Source organism: Argopecten irradians, chromosome 5 (assembly GCF_041381155.1).
Source record: "Argopecten irradians isolate NY chromosome 5, Ai_NY, whole genome shotgun sequence".
NCBI classification, from domain to species: domain Eukaryota; kingdom Metazoa; phylum Mollusca; class Bivalvia; order Pectinida; family Pectinidae; genus Argopecten; species Argopecten irradians.
The window spans coordinates 9861335-9876865 of NC_091138.1; the positions used below are offsets into that span (position 1 = coordinate 9861335).

The 15531-nt window shown below is 39.2% G+C and overlaps 1 protein-coding gene across 1 annotated transcript in view; it reads right to left on the reverse strand.

Moving 5' to 3' along the window:
* The window catches only part of LOC138324259 (caskin-2-like), a 172454-nt gene that overhangs the window by 98934 nt on the left and 57989 nt on the right, over positions 1-15531 (reverse strand). The window contains exon 6 of the mRNA XM_069269338.1: positions 14651-14759. Coding sequence (XP_069125439.1) covers positions 14651-14759 — 109 coding nt within the window. The remainder of the gene's footprint in view (positions 1-14650; positions 14760-15531) is intronic.

The following is a 15531-nucleotide window of genomic DNA, read 5'->3' on the forward strand; positions in this document are numbered from 1 at the left end:
CATCAAATTGAAGCATTTTTCTTTTTTTTCCAGCTCATAAGTTCATCAGATTTCTATCCATCTATTTAGCATGCCTCTCAAAATTGCCAAACAAAATTTAGTTCAATCTAGACACAGCCTAATCTTTTTCCTGATGTAATACACATCAAAAACAATTATCATGTAATCGGTTTCTTTGCATCTACAAACTTTATTTCATTGCCAGGAGAATTCAATAGATTTTGTGTATACCGTAAATACATTACTATAACCATAGATATTAACAGTAACGTATAGTCCTCAACGTAAGGAGCCAATCTTTACATAAAGCATCTGAGTCATAATCTTGTGATTATTTCAGATCAAGATCGAGCAATTCCAGAACTGATATTGGCAAGACTTGCTCCTAAAACTTCTTGAATTTAATTAGCCATCGGAGAGCGTTGGATGTACGACAACTTTAAGATAAAAACGCTCTATCTTTATCTATAAAGTTTCATTGCAATCTTCTCCCAAAACCCTGCCTAGGTATGCTTTATTACCCAAATCTTAAGCAATATTAGCTGTGTAGCTTATTTTTGGATGAAAAACAACACATGATATAACTAACTTGAGACCTAAAGTCAACAGTGCTAACACTGTATAAATGTTTTTGTATTTGTTTTAACATTCACTAACTAGTAAACAGAAGATTTTACGAGATATCCGCTCTACAAACTTCTACAGGAATTTTATTTTTGTAATCATAAGAATCTCTTGACAGTTTGTACATATTTTGAGATCCTTTGGTCATGTCAGAGCTGACCATCAAAGTCTGTAGTGATCTACAAGTTAAACTGACCAAAAGAGCCAGGTCAGTCTGTACCTGATTACTGGTCAACATGATGCACTGGACAAATTGCTAAAGTATAGGAAGCCATCTTCATTACTATACAGTACTAATTGTAGGAATATCTTGGCCAAAACAAATACTGCCCTCCCCTCTCCTTCACCTTCCCCTTACACCACCAACAACTGGAACCACTAACTATGCTGTTACTACTAAAATCATTTTCATCTGTTTTATCGCAAACTACCTTTCATAACCTCAATTGCAGACCTATATTTATCTGTACCACATGTACCCACATTTTCAGACCAGTATCTATCTGTACCTCCTGTCCCCACTATTTCAGATCTATATCTATCTGTATCTATCTGTACCCACTATTTCAGACCTGTATCTATCTATATCCACTATTTGAGACCTGTATCTATCTGTACCACCTGTACCCACTATTTCAGACCTGTATCTATCTGTAACCACCTGTACCCACCATTTCAGACCTGTATCTATCTATACCCACTATTTCAGACCTATATCTATCTGTACCTCCTGTACCCACTATTTCAGATCTGTAACTACCTATACCCACTATTTCAGACCTGTATCTATCTGTACCACCTGTACCCACTATTTCAGACCTGTATCTATCTGTAACCACCTGTAACCACTATTTCAGACCTGTATCTATCTGTAACCACCTGTACCCACTATTTCAGACCCGTATCTATCTGTACCCACTATTACAGACCTGTATCTATCTGTACCACCTGTACCCACTATTTCAGACCTGTATCTATCTGTAACCACCTGTACCCACTATTTCAGACCTGTATCTATCTGAACCTCCTATACCCACCAATTCAGTCGACCTGTGTCTATCTGTACTACCTGTACCCACTATTTCAGACCTGTATCTATCTGTACCACCTGTACCCACTATTACAGACCTGTATCTATCTGTACCCACTATTTCAGACCTGTATCTATCTGTAACCACCTGTAACCACTATTTCAGACCTGTATCTATCTGTAACCACCTGTACCCACTATTTCAGACCTGTATCTATCTGTACCTCCTGTACCCACTATTACAGACCTGTATCTATCTGTAACCACCTGTAACCACTATTTCAGACCTGTATCTATCTGTAACCACCTGTACCCACTATTTCAGACCTGTATCTATCTGTACCTCCTGTACCCACTATTTCAGACCTGTATCTATCTGTAACCACCTGTAACCACTATTTCAGACCTGTATCTATCTGTAACCACCTGTACCCACTATTTCAGACCTGTATCTATCTGTACCTCCTGTACCCACTATTACAGACCTGTATCTATCTGTACCTCCTGTACCCACTATTTCAGACCTGTATCTATCTGTAACCACCTGTACCCACTATTTCAGACCTGTATCTATCTGTACCTCCTGTACCCACTATTTCAGACCTGTATCTATCTGTAACCACCTGTAACCACTATTACAGACCTGTATCTATCTGTAACCACCTGTACCCACTATTTCAGACCTGTATCTATCTGTACCTCCTGTACCCACTATTACAGACCTGTATCTATTTGTACCTCCTGTACCCACTACTTCAGACCTGTATCTTCTGTACCTATTGTACCCACTATTACAGACCTGTATCTATCTGTACCTCCTGTACCCACTATTTCAGACCTGTATCTATCTGTACCTCCTGTACCCACTATTACAGACCTGTATCTATCTGAACCTCCTGTACCCACCATTTCAGTCGACCTGTGTCTATCTGTACCTCCTGTATCAACTATTTCAGACCTGTATCTATCTGTACCTCCTGTACCCACCATTTCAGACAACCTGTATCTATCTGTACCACCTGTACCCACTATTACAGACCTGTATCTATCTGTACCCACTATTATAGACCTGTATCTATCTGTACCCACTATTTCAGACCTGTATCTATCTATACCCTCTATTTCAGACCTGTATCTATCTGTACCTCCTGTATCCACTATTTCAGACCTGTATCTATCTGTACCTCCTGTACCCACTATTTCAGACTTGTATCTTCTGTACCCACTATTTCAGACCTGTATCTATCTGTACCTCCTGTACCCACTATTTCAGACCTGTATCTATCTGTACCATCTGTACCCACTATTTCATACCTGCATCTATCTGTAATTCCTGTAACCACTATTTCAGACCTGTATCTATCTGTACCTCCTGTATCCACTATTTCAGACCTGTATCTATCTATACAATTTGTACCCACTATTTCAGACCTGTATCTATCTGTACCTCCTGTACCCACTATTTCAGACCTGTATCTATCTGTACCTCCTGTACCCACTATTTCAGACCTGTATCTTCTGTACCTATTGTACCCACTATTTCAGACCTGTATCTTCTGTACCCACTATTTCAGACCTGTATCTATCTGTACCTCCTGTACCCACTATTTCAGACCTGTATCTTCTGTACCAACTATTTCAGACCTGTATCTTATGTGACCACTATTTCAGACCTGTATATTCTGTTCCCACTATTTCAGACCTGTATCTTCTGTACCCACTATTTCAGACCTGTATCTATCTGTACCCACTTTTTCAGACCTGTATCTTCTGTACCCACTATTACAGACCTGTATCTATCTGTATCTCCTGTACCCACTATTTCAGACCTGTATCTATCTGTACCTCCTGTACCCACTGTTTCAGACCTGTATCTATCTGTACCTCCTGTACCCACAATTTCAGACCTATATCTTCAGTACCAACTATTTCAGACCTGTATCTTATGTACCCACTATTTCAGACCTGTATGTTCTGTTCCCACTATTTCAGACCTGTATCTTCTGTACCCACTATTTCAGACCTGTATCTTCTGTACCCACTTTTTCAGACCTGTATCTTCTTTACCCACTATTACAGACCTGTATCTTCTGTACCTATTGTACCCACTATTTCAGACCTGTATCTTCTGTACCCACTATTTCAGACCTGTATCTTCTGTACCCACTATTTCAGACCTGTATCTATCTGTACCTCCTGTACCCACTATTTCAGACCTGTATCTTCTGTACCCACTATTTCAGACCTGTATCTTCTGTACCCACTATTTCAGACCTGTATCTATCTGTACCTCCTGTACCCACTATTTCAGACCTGTATCTTCTGTACCTATTGTACCCACTATTTCAGACCTGTATCTTCTGTACCCACTATTTCAGACCTTTATCTTCTGTACCCACTATTTCAGACCTGTATCTTCTGTACCCACTATTTCAGACCTGTATCTATCTGTACCTCCTGTATCCACTTTTTCAGACCTGTATCTATCTGTACCATTTGTACCCATCTTTTCAGACCTGTATCTCCTGTACCCACTATTTCAGACCTGTATCTCCTGTACCACTATTTCAGAACTTTATCTCCAGTACCACTATTTCAGACCTGTATCTCCTGAACCCACTATTTCAGACCTGTATCTCCTGAACCCACTATTTCAGACCTGCATCTCCTGTACCCACTATTTCAGACCTGTATCTCCTGTAACCACATTTTCAGACCTGTATCAATCTGTTCCCACTATTTCAGACCTGTATCTATCTGTACCTCCTGTAACCACTATTTAGACATGTATCAATCTGTAACCTCTATTTAAGACCTGTATCGATCTGTATCTCCTGTACCCACTATTTCAGACCTGTATATATCTGGACCTACTTTTTCAGACCTGTATCTATCTGTACCTCCTGTGTATCCACTATTTCAGACCTGTATCTATCTGTACCACCTGTACCACATGTACCCACTATTTCAGACCTGTATCTATCTGTATCCACTTTTTCAGACCTGTATCTATCTGTACCACCTGTACCACATGTACCCACTATTTCAGACCTGTATCTATCTGTATCCACTATTTCAGACCTGTATCTATATGTCCCTCCTGTACCAACTATTTCAGACCTGTTTCTATCTGTACCAACTATTTCACACCTGTATCTATCTGTACCCACTATTTCAGACCTGTATCTATCTGTACAATTTGTACCCACTATTTCAGACCTCTATCTATCTGTACCTCCTGTGTATCCACTATTTCAGACCTCTATCTATCTGTACCCACTATTTCAGACCTGTATCTATCTGTCCCTCCTGCATCCACTATTTCAGACCTATATCTATATGTTCCTCCTGTACCAACTATTTCAGACCTGTTTCTATTTGTACCCACTATTTTAGACCTGTATCTATCTGTACCACCTGTACCACATGTACCCACTATTTCAGCCCAGTATCTATCTGTATCCACTATTTCAGACCTGTATCTATCTGTACCACCTGTACCACATGTACCCACTATTTCAGACCTGTATCTATCTGTATCCACTATTTCAGACCTGTATCTATATGTCCCTCCTGTACCAATTATTTCAGACCTGTTTCTATCTGTACCAACTATTTCACACCTGTATCTATCTGTACCCACTATTTCAGACCTGTATCTATCTGTACAATTTGTACCCACTATTTCAGACCTCTATCTATCTGTACCTCCTGTGTATCCACTATTTCAGACCTCTACCTCCTGTACCACTATTTCAGAACTTTATCTCCAGTACCACTATTTCAGACCTGTATCTCCTGAACCCACTATTTCAGACCTGTATCTCCTGAACCCACTATTTCAGACCTGCATCTCCTGTACCCACTATTTCAGACCTGTATCTCCTGTAACCACATTTTCAGACCTGTATCAATCTGTTCCCACTATTTCAGACCTGTATCTATCTGTACCTCCTGTAACCACTATTTAGACATGTATCAATCTGTAACCTCTATTTAAGACCTGTATCGATCTGTATCTCCTGTACCCACTATTTCAGACCTGTATATATCTGGACCTACTTTTTCAGACCTGTATCTATCTGTACCTCCTGTGTATCCACTATTTCAGACCTGTATCTATCTGTACCACCTGTACCACATGTACCCACTATTTCAGACCTGTATCTATCTGTATCCACTTTTTCAGACCTGTATCTATCTGTACCACCTGTACCACATGTACCCACTATTTCAGACCTGTATCTATCTGTATCCACTATTTCAGACCTGTATCTATATGTCCCTCCTGTACCAACTATTTCAGACCTGTTTCTATCTGTACCAACTATTTCACACCTGTATCTATCTGTACCCACTATTTCAGACCTGTATCTATCTGTACAATTTGTACCCACTATTTCAGACCTCTATCTATCTGTACCTCCTGTGTATCCACTATTTCAGACCTCTATCTATCTGTACCCACTATTTCAGACCTGTATCTATCTGTCCCTCCTGCATCCACTATTTCAGACCTATATCTATATGTTCCTCCTGTACCAACTATTTCAGACCTGTTTCTATTTGTACCCACTATTTTAGACCTGTATCTATCTGTACCACCTGTACCACATGTACCCATTATTTCAGCCCAGTATCTATCTGTATCCACTATTTCAGACCTGTATCTATCTGTACCACCTGTACCACATGTACCCACTATTTCAGACCTGTATCTATCTGTATCCACTATTTCAGACCTGTATCTATATGTCCCTCCTGTACCAACTATTTCAGACCTGTTTCTATCTGTACCAACTATTTCACACCTGTATCTATCTGTACCCACTATTTCAGACCTGTATCTATCTGTACAATTTGTACCCACTATTTCAGACCTCTATCTATCTGTACCTCCTGTGTATCCACTATTTCAGACCTCTACCTCCTGTGTATCCACTATTTCAGACCTCTATCTATCTGTACCCACTATTTCAGACCTGTATCTATCTGTCCCTCCTGCATCCACTATTTCAGACCTATATCTATATGTTCCTCCTGTACCAACTATTTCAGACCTGTTTCTATTTGTACCCACTATTTCAGACCTGTATCTATCTGTACCACCTGTACCACATGTACCCACTATTTCAGCCCAGTATCTATCTGTATCCACTATTTCAGACCTGTATCTATCTGTACCACCTGTACCACATGTACCCACTATTTCAGACCTGTATCTATCTGTATCCACTATTTCAGACCTGTATCTATATGTCCCTCCTGTACCAACTATTTCAGACCTGTTTCTATCTGTACTAACTATTTCACACCTGTATCTATCTGTACCCACTATTTCACACCTGTATCTATCTGTACCCACTATTTCAGACCTGTATCTATCTGTACAATTTGTACCCACTATTTCAGACCTCTATCTATCTGTACCTCCTGTGTATCCACTATTTCAGACCTCTACCTCCTGTGTATCCACTATTTCAGACCTCTATCTATCTGTACCCACTATTTCAGACCTCTATCTATCTGTCCCTCCTGCATCCACTATTTCAGACCCATATCTATATGTTCCTCCTGTACCAACTATTTCAGACCTGTTTCTATTTGTACCCACTATTTCACACCTGTATCTATCTGTACCACCTGTACCACATGTACCCACTATTTCAGACCTGTATCTATATGTCCCTCCTGTACCCACTATTTCAGACCTGTATCTATATGTCCCTCATGTACCAACTATTTCAGACCTATATCTATCTGTACCACATGTACCACCTGTACCCACTATTTCAGACCTGTATCTATCTGTACCACCTGTACCACATGTACCCACTATTTCAGACCTTATCTATATGTCCCTCCTGTACCAACTATTTCAGACCTATATCTATCTGTACCACCTGTACCACCTGTACCACCTGTACCCACTATTTCAGACCTGTATCTATCTGTACCACCTGTACCACCTGTACCCACTATTTCAGACCTGAATCTATCTGTACCACCTGTACCACATGTACCCACTATTTAACACTGGTATTTTGTACCCACTATTTCAGACCTGTTTCTATCTGTACCCATTATTTAACACTGGTATTTTGTACCCTCTATTTCAGACCTGTTTCTATCTGTACCCATTATTTAACACTGGTATTTTGTACCTACTATTTCAGACCTGTATCTATCTGTACCCACTATTTCAGACCTGTATCTATCTGTATCCACTATTTCAGACCTGTATCTATCTGTACCCACTTTTGCAGACCTGTATCTTCTGTACCCACTATTTCAGATCTGTATCTATCTGTACCTTCTGTACCCACTATTTCAGACCTGTATCTATCTGTACCACCTTTACCGACTATTTCAGACCTGCATCTATATGTACCCACTATTTCACACCTGTATCTATCTGTACCTCAAGTATCCTTAGTATCAAATTAATACCCATACCCCTTGCCATTTTGACCCCTTATAACCTTTCTTATTGATCCTCAAATGTCTACCTGTTTCCTCTAGCGTAGTGTTTGTTACCCTCCCCACCACAACACACACCCAGCTCCCACCTTAAAATAAAGCATCCCAGTCTGTGTTGTATTCAGCCTGTCATCACCTTTACACTGTATCTGGTACATAATTAATTTTCATTATTGACCCTGTCTTTAAGTGATCACCTATCTTAATCGACCTTATATTGAACTTCCCATGGAAGACCACTTAAGACATGTTTGATTGTATATATCAATACCTACCTTACGTGTGACATAAGGATTCCCGATTGTATAGCCCACATCCATGGCACTAACAGATCGTTTTAATCCAGGCCGAGTCATCCTCTGTGACATCTTTTAATATTTAATCCAGAGATACCACAAAGCAAAGGAGACTATACAAGTACAACACTATCCTACAGCTCTAGGGCTCCATCTCCTGTCCGCAGACCTCTATGGTCAGAATATTAAAGTTGGGCATACAGGATACGTTTTGGCCCTCTGCCCTGTAGGTATGCTCGCTGTCACTGTTGATGCTGCAAACAGTGAACTACTGTCCGAAGTCATTACACAGTATCTGAGGGACAGTCAACTTCATCTCAGTCATTTAATCTGTGCCAAAATACTGCCGAGATGAAAAGGACTCCGACAGAAAATCAACCACAACCGGCCAAGAAACAAGTGGAAAGTTTCTTATGGATAAACACTTGTATGAGAATTGGCCCAATCTAATCCAAAATTAACTACTGTTGGCCACAATGTTTTTCTTCATGTATCCAACCACTGGCAAATTGTTTGCTATCTAGTGGTATACATACCATCATGTTCACCACAAAATGTAACACTACCCAAGTATCTTGTTGCCTCGGCACACAACAGTCATATGTTTAATTATTCACATATATATATCCAAAAAACTCGCAATGAATTGACAAAATTTCCAGGTCAACAAATAGTACCATCTTATAGATTGGATTAAAGATCGCTGAACTTAACAACTGACCCCATCGACAATTAAAGACTCAGGTTTCCGGGTGCGAGACACAGAATACATGTTTTTCCAGAAGGAGTTGACAGATCCGATTTCAATGTCTGGTAAATGTTTAATGTTTAAACATCTATTCTCTGCAATGAAAAAGCACAGTGTGTCGTGTGAAGTATTCACACAGTTGTAATTAAGGTGAACATTAGTTCTGGAGCTCTGCCATAATCCATGTGGGAGGGACAGCATACATACAGTAATATGGGGGAGGGGAAAGAAGATGTACATTCAGATATAAATCGCTATATATATATATAGAAGGGGTACATGCATATTCCCTCTCCTACACAAGGAGGTTAAACTGTCTCTATAGAATGCAGAGGTATATTAAGATATAAAAGCCCTGCCCACAAGAAAGAGGTCCACATGCTGTTCAAGAGAACAACTCAAAGATAAAACAATTCAAATATTGGAATTCTCTTCAAAAAAATATGGGGGATACCTTTAGATGCAAAACACTGTTTACTCTGTAAGAAAATATTTGCCTGAGTTTTTATCAGGTAAAGATGTTAAAGCAGGCACCAGCATGAGTTATTCCATTCAAGATAAAAACTGGCCGCCTGATACCATCACAAGTCGTCCTGTTACGCTGTTCACATGAAGAGGGAAACATTTTGAAAAATTAAATTGTATAAAAAGTTCTCTTCTGGCAATGGAAAGACCAACTCAATACCATTCGGTTGAAGATGTAGGTGATTGGACTATTCAATGAGGGCCTACAGTTTTTTCTCTTTATCATTTACGTCTTTCAATCAACCTGGTTCTATAAGATAGCATGTTACACGCATTTACATATACACCTAAAGAGAATTCAGCTGAGTTTCCAATCCCTAAAGCTAAGTAGAACACTTTTACAGATGAATCAAACATAAAAAGTTAATCCTGTTTTTCTCCAACCTTCCATTTATGCTAAAGGTCTGACTGACAACAGAGAGCTTCCAAGATGATAGATAAAATGGGACCCCCTCCTGACCTCCAGAATAAACTAACGTCTTACAAACAATCAAACACAAGCACTTTATATAGAAACTTCCAACAAATAGCAAACTTCCAACAATCAAACACACCCTGAAATTCTTTTGGGCTCTAAGTGAATCTCTACTATATAAATTCCTTCAAAAACACATATACAATCAATCATGTCTATTTAAAACATAGCTATGATGTCATCTTTTGTTGTCACCAGTGCTTTATTGGACAAAGAAAAATAGTCACTATAGCTAAGTGGTCTTTAAATACGAGGAAATGTTTTTTGTGTTGAAATTCACCATTTGGAACCCAGAGAATGTGGTCTGAATAATCAGGTGGTCTTTATATACAGGTAGTCACTATGGCAGGTTTCATTGTCATTGTAACCCTGCCATTCACAATTAGCATTCCCACACAAATATGCATTAAAATATGCATATCGTAACAATCTGCCATTAGTAACACTCTAATCAACACTCAAATTTCTCTTACAGAGAGCTCTTTCATTACAATTTTACTAAAATAACCCATGTCCAAAAAGTCTAAATATATATTATCATCAAATTTTTTAAATGAAATTTAAAGTGCAAATAATAACAAAGCAGAAAAGTAAAGACAGAAGGAAGAAAGGAGGAAGTGAGAAAGTTATATGTTACAATATGGAAGGTGAAGGTGTTAGAAGCTGTTACATTATACACATCAATTAGTCCCAGATACATCACCAAGAAAAAACATATTCCATCCTCAAGTCAATCAGGGCTTCATGGACCATTTCTCACGGGTCAAGGGTCAGTAACAGTGGAGTCAAGGGTCAGTAACAGTGGGGTTAGTAAATGGCTGTTCTAGTTTTATCATTGTTTAATAGTTAAATAGAAAACATATCTGTTATGCTAACCAAGCTCCAGCCAGACTAATGTGTAACATTATCATCCAAAACAGATCTATCTTCATTCAGTGTGTAAGAAAGCTGGCTTTTTTCTCTTCCTTCACACATTCTTCTTTTCAGAGTTTAAACAGATCTGAAAATGTATTTTCTGCATATTATTATAGTTGGTTTCTAGATCTTTACATTTTTAATTTGATCTTACACTCCATACCTATTTACATGACAGCTTGTCTAAAACCTTTGCCCAATAATTTTGTGTAGGTCCAATATGTGCAGGCATAACAATTGCTGCTTATAAAGACAAGAGGCCCAGAGGGCCTGTATCGCTCACCTGGTTTTTTGTTAGTAATTATCACAAGACTCAGACAATTAGAAAAATAAGCAAAATTGACTCCCAAAGTTTAATTTTGAATCACAACCATACAATAATGCTATTGATACCATACAAATATGCTATCCAATACATAGGTTCAGAGACAAAGTAATTTATATGAAAATAGTAGCCTAATTGACCTTTTGACCTCGCATCTATTGCCGTCTAAGGCCCCGGGGGTCAGCCCTATCATTTGTACAATTTCAAATCCCAACCCTATAAGGATGCTACCATTGCATTATAAGTGCTCTTCCATTCTTAGTTGCAGAGAAGAAGTCGTTTATATGGAAATAGCTAAATTGACCCCTTTTGACCTCACCCTTCAGGCCCCCGGGGGGTCAGCCCCATCATTTGCAAAATTTTGAATCCAAAACCCTATAAGGATGTTACCATTGCATTATGAGCGTAATCCCATGTTTAGTTGCAGACAAAAAGTCATTTATATGGAAATTGACCACTTTTGACCCCGCCCCTCAGGCCCCCGGGGGGTCAGCCCTATCATGTGCACAATTTTGAATTCCCACACTATAAGGATACTACCATTGTATTATGGGTGCTATACCGTGCTTAGTTTCAGAGAAGAAGTCGTTTATATGGAAATAGCCAAATTGGCCACTTTCGACCCCCCGCCCCTCAGGCCCCCTTGGGGTCAGCCCCATCATTTGCACAATTTTGAATCCCCACCCTATAAATATGCTACCATTGCATTATGGGTGCTATACCATGCTTAGTTTCAGAGAAGAAGTCGTTTATATGGAAATAGCCAAATTGGCCCCTTTTGACCCCGCCCCTCAGGCCCCCTGGGGGTCAGCCCCATCATTTGTACAATTTTGAATCTCCATCCTATAAGGATGCTACCATTGCATTATGGGTGCTATCCCATGCTTGGTTTCAGAGAAGAAGTCGTTTATATGGAAATAGCCAAATTGAACCCTTTTGACCCCGCCCCTCAGGCCCCCCGGCGGTCAGCCACATCATTTGTACAATTTTGAATCCCCAACCTATAAAGATACTACCATTGCATTATGAGTGCTATCTCATGCTTAGTTTCAGAGAAGAAGTTGTTTATATGGAAATAGCCAAATTGACCCCATTTGACCCCGCCCCTCAGGCCCCCGGGGGTCAGCCCCATCATTTGTACAATTTTGAATCCCCACCCTATAAGGATGCTACTATTGCATTATGGGTGCTATCCCATGCTTGGTTTCAGAGAAGAAGTCGTTTATATGGAAATAGCCAAATTGACCCCTTTTGACCCCACCCCTCAGGCCCCTGGGGGGTCAGCCACATCATTTGTACAATTTTTAATCCCTACCCTATAACGATACTACCATTGCATTATGAGTGCTATTTCATGCTTAGTTTCAGAGAAGAAGTCGTTTATATGGAAATAGCCAAATTGACCCCATTTGACCCCGCCCCTCAGGCCCCCGGGGGGTCAGCCCCATCATTTGTACAATTTTGAATCCCCACCCTATAAGGATGCTACCATTGCATTATGGGTGCTATCCCATGCTTGGTTTCAGAGAAGAAGTCGTTTATATGGAAATAGCCAAATGGACCCCATTTGACCCCGCCCCTCAGGCCCCCGGGGGGTCAGCCCCATCATTTGTACAATTTTGAATCCCCACCCTATAAGGATGCTACCATTGCATTATGGGTGCTATCCCATGCTTGGTTTCAGAGAAGAAGTCGTTTATATGGAAATAGCCAAATTGACCCCTTTTGGCCCCGCCCCTCAGGCCCCTGGGGGGTCAGACCCATCATTTGTACAATTTTCAGTTAGTAGCCCATAAGGATGCTACCAGCCTCACCTTGCAGGCATCGGAATTGCTGCTTATAAAGAAAAGTGCTACCCTTAATACGATATACACAAATAACTGTGGCTAACAGAAATTATTTCTTTTGAGAATGGTAATATAATTAAGTAACCTCCCATTTAGTACTAGGTTTTTTTTTTACCTACATAGACAACAGTCTCTAATGTTGTTTCAGAAAATTCCACCCAATTTTATTATAATTAGATTAGAAACGTGATACTAAACAGTTCAGACAGTTTTATTATTAAATTAGATTAAAGACAGAAAAATTCAATTGTATTATAAACAATTTTACATTTAATTTCAGCAAATGTGGTCATGTTGGCCAAGTGACTCAAGATAATGGTGGCAGTCGTGGGATGGAATAGAGGGAAGATAGAAGGTGGAAGGAAGGGGGTAGGGGAAGAGAGAAGGGAGAGAGGGGAGGATGTGAAGAAGATATACATGGGCACTGATGGAAGTGATAACCTGTGTAACATACCACAGACATTTCCTCTATCTCCTGATGTACCCCCCTCCCCCGTGGCCCCCTCTCAATCCACCCCTCCACACTACTCTCCCTCAAACTCACAGAAGTCATGTCAACCTCCAATCACATCAGAGAAAAAAAACATACAAAAAAATTCACCACAATTTACTCAGACAGAATCAAAGATATAGGGAACCACCATCTCAGATTTGCCACTGTTTAGGGATTTGAAGGTTATTCAAGGGCAGACCATAGGACTTCCTACCTTGTACTGTGACATTGTAATCAGCTGATAAATTATAATGACAAAGGCTACTCATATAATTAACACACTTTGAGGGGCTGTCATTTACTATGACTCCAGTACATAATCCATAGATCTGATTTTTATAGGTTATAATATTTTTTTCAGCTAAAAGAAATGTCCAGCATACACAATACATATGTTTACATGTTAAATGAGATTTAATCATACAATATCATAAACAAATGTTTTGTTGACTGGCCCTCCATAGATTTGCTGTGTTTGTCATAGTGTTTCATCTATGCAAGCTTTTCAAGTGAAGAAAAGAAAGCATTTGATCTGTTGGGAAATTAGACTTTATAGACTTTGAGGCACAATTGAAAAGACAAAATATATCCTAATTAAGGTAGAGATCCAAGGGAAAATGCACAGTTCCTATTTCTGCCGTTATACTTTGAAAAGGAATGGGTCAATTTGAGCGTATAATAATTAAATATTGACTAAGAGCAAAGAGAGCTTTATTAGTAGTTATGGGAGGGGGCTTATTGAGGACATACTTACATATCATTTAATTGAGTTCAGGAGAAATGGGGGGGGGGCTTATCTGAGGGCATTATAATCAGTTCAGTTGATGTCATAAGTATATACTATTACACCTTGTGGGTGATATTGATGTAGAGGTATTGATAAATTACTTACATCGAGAAGGAGTTTGACGACTTCAGTTTTTCCACATAATGCTGCCTCATGAAGACAAGTTCCTCGGAGAGTTGACCGGTTGATGTTGACCCCTGCTTGTAGCAGTAACCTACAAATCATAGGTAAATTATATGCGTGTGCCATACCAACGGTCACTATATCCAATGAAAGGCCACGTTACAAAATCGGGATGAGACAGTTCATTAGCATATATCAATATTTGAAATCGGTGACAAAATTGACTTTTGTGACACAAAATTGAATTTTGTGTTCAAATTTCACTTTTGTCTAACAAAACTCAATTTCATTCAAAAAATGAATTTTGTCATGACATTTTTGGAATGACATTTTGTGTGCTGGAAGATAATTTTGTAAGACCAAAATTATTTCGTTATGACAGAATTTAATTTTGTGTACATGAAACTGATTTTAATTACAAAAAGATAAAGTCCCTATCGGCGCCCTGTAGTAGGCACTTCAGATACATCTTTAGGAAAATATAAAGTGTGTTCTAGATGAAAAACCGGCAAAGGCGACAAAATTTCCACATTTGTATAATTGATGCATGTTGAGGATGGTTACCATAGCAACCGCAGCTGCAATGATACACAACCATCAAATCTATTGTATCAAGAACGTACTCAATATTTTGACCATTAAATAACAGATTTGTAAATCTGACAAAGTTGGGTGCCAAAGACGGCACAAACGATACATGGCTCTTGTCATACTAAAGCATTGATATCACTATTTTTTCATAACCTGATAAAAATTTTAAAAGATAGTGACATCAATGCTTATACTTAATTTTATAATATATTTAATAAATATAAAGTATGTACCATTCAAGTGCTTTTTCAAGGGATTCTTTTTCTAAGTCA